This window comes from Chenopodium album, chromosome 10 (genome assembly GCF_948465745.1).
Source record: "Chenopodium album chromosome 10, dcCheAlbu1.1, whole genome shotgun sequence".
Lineage (NCBI taxonomy): Eukaryota > Viridiplantae > Streptophyta > Magnoliopsida > Caryophyllales > Amaranthaceae > Chenopodium > Chenopodium album.
Genome location: NC_137843.1, coordinates 60,944,311 through 60,952,595, shown reverse-complemented (window position 1 = coordinate 60,952,595; position 8,285 = coordinate 60,944,311). Strand labels below are relative to the sequence as shown.

At 34.2% G+C, this 8,285-nt stretch overlaps 1 protein-coding gene across 1 annotated transcript; it reads left to right on the top strand.

Moving 5' to 3' along the window:
* LOC145564449 (uncharacterized) lies at positions 1 to 6,274 on the top strand. Its single transcript, XM_081624751.1, has 3 exons — positions 1 to 146; positions 502 to 1,073; positions 2,308 to 6,274. The coding sequence occupies exons 2-3, from the start codon at positions 534 to 536 to the stop codon at positions 2,458 to 2,460; spliced, it is 693 nt and encodes a 230-aa protein (XP_081480877.1). The 5' UTR covers positions 1 to 146; positions 502 to 533; the 3' UTR covers positions 2,461 to 6,274.
* Positions 6,275 to 8,285: the final 2,011 nt, after the last annotated feature.

Here is an 8,285-nt window from a genome sequence, read left to right as displayed (position 1 = left end):
TATTCTACAGTTTTCTCAACTACCACAAAAATACTCGTTTTTCTGTAACTGCGTTTATTCATTTCCAGGATACAGAGAAAGAAACTGTAGCAGTAATTCATTCAATTTCCAATTTTGCGCCAATTTCACTCAAAGTTTTATCAACGGTAATCCCTTTTTCATGAAATTAAAATCCCATAATGTCTTCTACTCTTCAGATTTTATCCAAGTATTTGATTGTTTACAAAATAAGGCCCAATTTTGATGATATTTGCTTTCTTTTAATCTAATTACATGTAATAATTTTCTGGAATTCTGGGTTATTTTTATTGTAGTGTGTTCAAATTTATACCATGAATTTAGTAGTAATTTATATTATTGTGATATTTGTATGGTGGGAACTCAGAGACTATTCAATGTAGGTTCAGAATTCAGCAATTTAGTAAATTTGTGATTTTGTTAGGTTTATTAATATCAGTTATATGATAATTTGTTTAAACAATAAGTTTGTGAATGTATCAGGAAGTATAAATTGCTGAATTGTTTGAAGAAAAATGGAGAATGATAGAAAACCATCCCCAATTTTTTGTTTGAAATGGCCATGGGATAATAATGCCATTAGCCAACACCAGAAAAATCGTAGAAATAGTCCTTGTGATTTCGATACGCCTTGGGTCTTCAAATCATTACAAACCCTAGGAACCCTTTCTTTCAATTTCATCAGTTCAATTTCGAAAAACCCTTCAAACAACAATTCCCCACTTAAAAATTCCCTATTCAATTTCTCCGGTTTTTGGCAGAACAATAAAATTAGCAATGAGGTTGATGTTAGAAGCCCCAATAGTGGTTTGGAAGTGAAGAAGAAGCAACCTTTGAGAAAGGGTTTAACCCCGGAGGAACAAGCAGAAGCGGAGCAGAGAGCTTTTGCAATGGCATTGGCTAGTGGGAAAGAGGCAACAGTTCTTGAGTTTTATTCTCCTAATTGTAGACTTTGCAATTCGCTTCTCGGGTTTGTGACGGAAGTTGAGAATCGCAATGCTGATTGGCTTAACATTGTCATGGCTGATGCTGAGAATGAGAAATGGCTACCTGAGGTATCATCGGTTTCTATTTAGTTTGTTATTTGAAGGAGATTTTAGCTTAAATTTTCCAAAATTTATGATATTACTGCATACTTTGGATTTAAGTTTTAGTACACTTTTCTTTTCAATATTGTTCTTATGAAGTTGTGAGAATTGTAGGTTCAGCATACATTTAATCATGTGTTGTATAGGAAATTTTAAGCATTTAGAGGGAGTGTGTTTAGATTAGAAATATGGTAAAAGTGTAATACTGTGAAGCCTTAGGTTTTGAAGCTTGTGCACTTCAAAATCTCTAGTGTAATTGAAAGGTGCTATAATAATAAATATGTTGGTCGATCTTGGGATTTGCTAGTCTGCATTTCCTCCTTCATAGTTAAGCTGATATCATCTGAATTTGGTAATAACTGTATCTCTGTATTTTGTGAGCAAGGTAGCTCACGGTCTGTTATGAATACAGTGTGGGATGGAAGTTCCAGACGTCCAACAGATTCTTAGTGCGTTAGGTTCGGTAGTTTATTGCATTGAATTTTTGATTGAAGACCAGTATATGAATTGTAAGCTGTCGAGGAATTGGCTACACTGTGATGATCAGCAAGTGGTCAGATCATTGGTCTGCTTTTGTGGAAGTTCTCGGTTTATGATGAACTTTGCCCATCTTATAGCTGTTTGTTCTGTCCTTTACTCCTTTTGTGAATAATCTTCTGATGTATACAAAATTTGCTGAACTTTAATACGTAATTGTATCTCCTGAACAAATCAGGATCTATTTTTTCACTATTTCTTGTGTTACTGATTGGTATAACTTTATGCTTTCTGGCTTAGGGGTAGCTTATACAAATTAACTTCTGACTGTTAGCAATAATGTGCTGCAGTACGCTTTCAGGATGCTCTTGCTAAACCATTCAAACTTTTATTTTTTTTTTCTGTGATATGTATTTACTCTAGTATTTTCGTTGCTCGTTTATACCTGGCTTTCTATGCATTGCACAAGATTTATCTACATTTACAGCTAGCACTGACTATTAGCTTCACGTCTAATATCTTAAATTTCTTAGGTGTACTTCGTTTTTCCAATATCAATAGATTGGTTCAGGTCTTCTGTTGCTATTATTTGTAAACACAAATTTTTTTGCTTTAGCGTTATTTAAAAGAAGTATAATCTAAAATTGCTTGTTTTGTTTGCACAAATTCAACATCATAGTTGCTTGATCAGCTTCCCTTATCCTTGTGTTTTCTGTTGGTGCAGCTTCTTCATTATGACATAAAGTATGTTCCTTGCTTTGTTATCGTGGACAAGCATGGGAGAGCGTTGGCTAAGACCGGTGTTCCTAGCAGTAGGCTACATGTAGTTGCAGGCATTTCCCATCTTCTGAAGTTGAAACGTCCTCAACAGCATTGAATACCAGAATATAATATGCTCAAACACTGTATACTGGATATCTATTTCTCATTGCTCCTCAACATTATCCATTGGTGGTAAATTTATCTTAGTGATCATATGTCTGATATCTTGAATTGTTGATGCTCCTTGCTCTCTTTCACTATAATATTTTTTTGGGGTTTTCATAGAGTGCAATTGCTTCATTTTTATAACCAATGTATTATATTATGGACATTCTAATATGTTGCTGAATACTTTGCCTATATGCCACAAATCACAAATGATTGTATATTTAATAATCTTTTCTAATTTCTTTTAAAATGATTTATAATATATGGCAAGTTAAATATATTTTCTAGGAGTGCTATAATATGACCTTAGTTACTCCCTTCATTTTTTTCTTCTAAGTGTTACGTTTTGACCGACATATAGTTTTAGGTAGTCTATTGACTTTAATTAAGATGTAAGTGATGTTTGGGTATTTAAAAATTATAATAAAAAATAGTGGAGTTAATAATTTATTGAAAAGTATGTGATGTGAGAGAATATGTATATCTTAAAAATGACTAGTGTGTTTGTGTGGGAACCATGAGAAGAGAGATGTAATATAAAATTGTAGTATTTTGCCCAAAAAAAGAAGTGTAACACTTAAAAAAAACGGATACATTAAGAAATTGCAATACTTAAAACGAATAAACTAAAGGGAATAATACATTTGGTTGTTCAATTTGGTGGGTTGGATAACTCGATTTCCTTTTGTTTACTCTCCCCCCTTTTTAAGGTGTAGTTCCATTTCCCTATTTACTGCTGCACTTGTTAGTAATATATGCTGATCTTTGTGACTTTGTCTTACATTTTGACAACATAGAATCTTGCCTATCTTGGCTTAAGATTTTATTCGACGTGTCTGAAACAACATTCAGGATCCTGACATATGATAGAGTATTAGTACGTTGTGGACTTTCTGCAGTCATGTAACCAGAGCAGATTAGGCTTCTGGTTCGATTACGACAGGGTTGATATCCTTTCCCTTAAATTCGTCCTATGCCCATATCTAACATGTTAGTTCCTTTGGTTAGCTTGGCTATTTTTTCATATTTATGTATTTATTTTTTATTTTTATACAATTATATGGAGTATGCGAGATCTTCAATTGTAGATAATGTAAAGAGACAAACTGCTATTATATTGGGCTCGTTTTGGTTATCCAAAGCCAGATTATTCTCTATGTCCTATTCCTTTTATCTCTCATCTCTGCTTTCTTTTTAAATTTGAAAAGAGTGAGATAAATATTAAACCTTTCCTGTTATATCCTCTTTGCAGAAAGTAATAGGAGTAAGGGTTGATGAGCTGCCTAATACCCTTGAGTTATACTGTAAGCCTCTCTGGACCTATTTCTTATGATGCTTTCATTTGACTGTCAAGAACATGTGCAAATGGTTGAACTAGATCAGAGTTTTTAATTGTCCGCACCATTACAAAAAGGACTGTTTATTTCTGCCCGAGGCATGGGGTTAAATCACAATTCTGGAAGAAAAACAAAAGTTGGCCCAAAGCCTGAAAATTTGGCCGCACTGGATAAGGTTAGTACAAAAGTAATCTGAAATGCACTATTCGATCAAGCTACATCACAAAAAATGGCCTAAGCGCCAAACCATTTAGGCCAGGCCAGGCCAGGCTGGTTGTGATCCACCTTAGTTTCAGCATATCTTATATACGTAGTATGTATTTCCTGAGTTTGGTTTATCTTGTGGGTGTCTTCATTATCTTAATTGAAGGTAGCAAAGACCAGGTTTGCATGGAACTAGTCAGATTTTCTTACACTTGTCCTTGTTTCACCCTGACGCCCTGTTGGTTGTACTGGTTCAAATGATTCCTGATTTATACTATTCCATTCCCAAACTAATTATCTCGTTTCGAGATTTTACTTGAGTAAAGATGGGTGGCACCAGGAAGTAAAGAGCATCTTATTGATGTAGATTATTTGTTCTACTGCATCCCAAACACCATTTTACTGCCTGTTATATTGTCTGATTCAACAGTATAAATGCATGATACATTGGCCAGCCAAATGACAGTAACATAACAATTAGAGCTTGTGACCCACAGGTGATTCCTAGGTAAATATATTTGGAATCCAGTAGATTTCATTTGCATTTACCAATGATATTCGTTTTGCTAACACATGCTGACATGCTTGTTGGTGGTGGCCACTGGCCAGTGTGCCGGTAGGCCCGAGCCAATGGATCTTGGTATGAACGTCCAACATCCTGACCTAGGTAATATCTTGTGAATTTCTGAAATTGTATTGACGGAAAAATAGCCCATCAAGATGATACCATTTCTTAACCCAGTTGCTTAATGGGCTAGGCACCGGTGCAGCCCAACCCTGCTCAGCTCCCCTGCACTATGATCAACTCTTGTAGTCTTGTGGAGATGCCAATATGAATAAGGACTAGTTGTAGAATACCCGTATATGCTGATGACGACGTCAGAAGCTGGACCGTAGTGCATAAGTTTTTGTTTCTCAATTTTCTTACATTAGAACAAAGACATGCATTTGATTCTTAGCCAAACTGATCCTTAACTAGATCTCTTGGCATCTTGGCGCGAAACTTTAATAATTTATTGATCTTTGCGTGTAATTAGTGAAAGTCCTGTAGACTGTACTACTGTAGTAAGTCGAGTTGCATGTTTGATTATATGTTAGCGGGATGGAATGTTTATGTAGTTGCAAAATAGTTAATTTGCTATCAGACATGTAAATCTCTCTTCATGATTGGCTTAGTAATTATGCAATGTATCAATGGACCCGAATCCTGTGGCTGTTGCTGTTGCTGTTGCTGTTGAAGGCCTTGTATCTCACAGGGATTGACACAACTTTTGGCAGATAAGTTCTTCCAAGCATCTTTTTGCAAGGGAATAGACTAGAAGTTGACCTTCTTGCCCTACATTGGCGGACAGTTTATCCATAAAGCGTACTCTGAAGCTCTTCAGGTGTCGGTAATCCCTTCTCATCTGCTTGTTTTTATCTCTTTTGAATGATACAGGTTATTTAATAGTGTATAGCTTTAGAAAACCTGATCTCTGACTGAGCATTGTTTTCTTAGCTTAGCAAAGATGCACTGAACTGCTAATATTTAGCTAAATTGAAAATCTGAGTGAAATCTTTGAATAGGTCATGCGCAAGACAGTCTGAAAGAGTTGTGAATTGTGATATATTTTGTGGGAGATAAAGTGAATTTTGTACGTAACTGATACATATATGTGACATTGTAGGACATAGCTATGTGAATTGGAGGTATCTCCTTTGCCATTGTACCCCCATTTGACTGTCTTTTACAAAAAATTGCGAGAAAATTTTCTCTCCGACTGCTCTCTCATGAAAGACATGATAGGTGACCATATAGGACACAACACAGTGACTTTAATTAGGAGTGACTTGTTTGTCTTTGTACTCTCGTCTTTTACAAAAAAGATTGCAAGAACTTTTTAGCTGGCTCCTCCACTCTTATTGTTTTCATCCTAATTCATGAAATAAACACTTACGATTCGTCAAGGGTACAACAAGAGTTTGTAATGAAATTTGATTAATAAGGAAGAGCCAAAAACATTGGTGCTAGAAAAGGACACTGATAAAAGCTTCTATAATTAGCAGTGCCTCTTATCTCTAGGATTATAGGGGGTGGCCACAAATAATCGTGTCTATAACTAGAGCCATAGATAGAGGTATGGAAGGTGAAAAGTACATTTGATCTCTCCTTCATTTCTTCAAATCTTGGTAAACTTCATGTATACAATTTTGATCTTGGTTTTCAGGTTCTCAACTTTCCTTGTTTATCTCGTGTACTCTTATGTATCCCGTAGTACTACATACAAGGTATAAGTTCGTACTCTCATGACGATTAAATCTTATAAAAGGCTTTCTATGAATGGTTGAATATGATTTCAAACTCTTGATTAGGGATGACCATGAGACAAGCTGATTCGAATTGTACTATGGTTTAGCTTGGTTTGATTTAGATGTAAGAGGTGGAAATTAAGGTCTAATGCCCCTCGAACTTTTGCCATATACGAAGTAATTGATTATTTGAGGCTTGGGGTAAAGGATAGATAAAACCTTAAAAACATAAAAGTTACCATTGAATTTGAGTTTTACTTGTTTAATATTTGAGCTAGGTGTATTATCTTAAGCCCCTTAATTATGTAATTGGTTACTCTTTACCCTTATTTTAGCTAACTATGTGTTTCCTCACAACTCCTTTTTCTCTGTGATAGGCTGATAGCCATGACCCAGCTCGTATCTCTAAGATCTAGAAATCAGACTTCATAAGACTCATTTGAGGGATTTCCTTATCTCCCCCCCTCTCTTCTCCAATAAACGACTTTTGATGGCTTAACTTCTCTAATGCCTAATGATTCTATAAATTGGTAACACAAATAAATATCTCACAATGAAAAGGGATTAAGTCAATGTAATGATAACTTTCTCAAAAAAAAAAAAAAAGTCATTGTAATGATAGGAGGAAAGTACCTCAAAAGGAAGAATACGAATGACATAACACATGTATTTTCTACTCCGTTTATGTAACACATAAGAATGCCTTTTTACGTTGGGACCAAATAACAAAATTGAAGTTTTTAACTAAGGCAAACCGGTAGGAGATTACAAAATTTAGGGCCTATTCTAATTGACTGAGCTAAATTAAACTGAATTGAACTAAACTGAATATTTTATGAGAGAAGGAAATTAAGAGCTGAGTTAAAATGAACTGAAAATAATTTGAAGAGAACAGACCCTTAGTTATGAAGGCTAGGGGTTTTTCTAGAGAAAAGAGGGAAGCAATCAATAATGACCATCTTCTTTATTACTCCCTCCGTCCCCTATGGAGAGTCTCTTATGGGTATTTTTCATGGGAATTAATAAACACAAATAAGAATGATAAAAGTACATTAAAAAAATAAATTGACATTGGGTATGCAAAAAAAATAGAGAGTGAAAGTAATTAAAGAATATGGGAAAATAAAATTTACATGGGAAATTTAAATTTGCACAAATATTGTTGCAAATTGGAGGGAATTTTGATAAAAAATTAATATTAATGGTTGTTGAAAAAGGCAAATAGGGTGAACATTTTGGGACTAAAATTTGCCCATAAGAGACTATCATTTGGGGACGGAGGGAATAGTAAATCAATATAATTGTAATCTCTTTTCTCATCATGATCACCCTTCATATTTGATCACGTTTTTAGGGGTGTAATCATGTTAGGAATAAGTGGAATATCATTCTACAATGTATTAATGACTTTAAAAGAAAAAAAAAATAATTAATATTGAAAAATTGTATAAAATTAGAAATTTATGATAAAAACACACATAAATTTGTGTCATTAATGTATTTTTGTCATAATTTTCTAAATTTAACAATTTTTAAAAGTATTTTTTAATAGGTATATGTAGCCCTAAGAAAAAGAGAAAAGGAAAAACTCCAACTTGTGATTTGTGAATCCTTGTGACTTATTTTGTACTCCAAACATACAAGTCTAGGAACAAGTGAATGAAAACTCGTGGGGAAGAAGAATAGCGAAAAGATTGAAGAATACGAGTAGTAAATTCCTTGGGAATAGTAAATACTTGTAATTTCAACCATTTGATAATTGTAAAAAATTAAATTACCGCGTATATCATTTAATTGTCCAACAATTGCATTAAAAAGTCTACAAAAATAGAGTCATCATTATATTATAATAAATTAATAATATAATATGTGGGGTCAGTCCAACCTCGTCCTACTATTTCTCCCTCCCTTTTATAACAGAAAACAACCTCCTCCTTTTTTC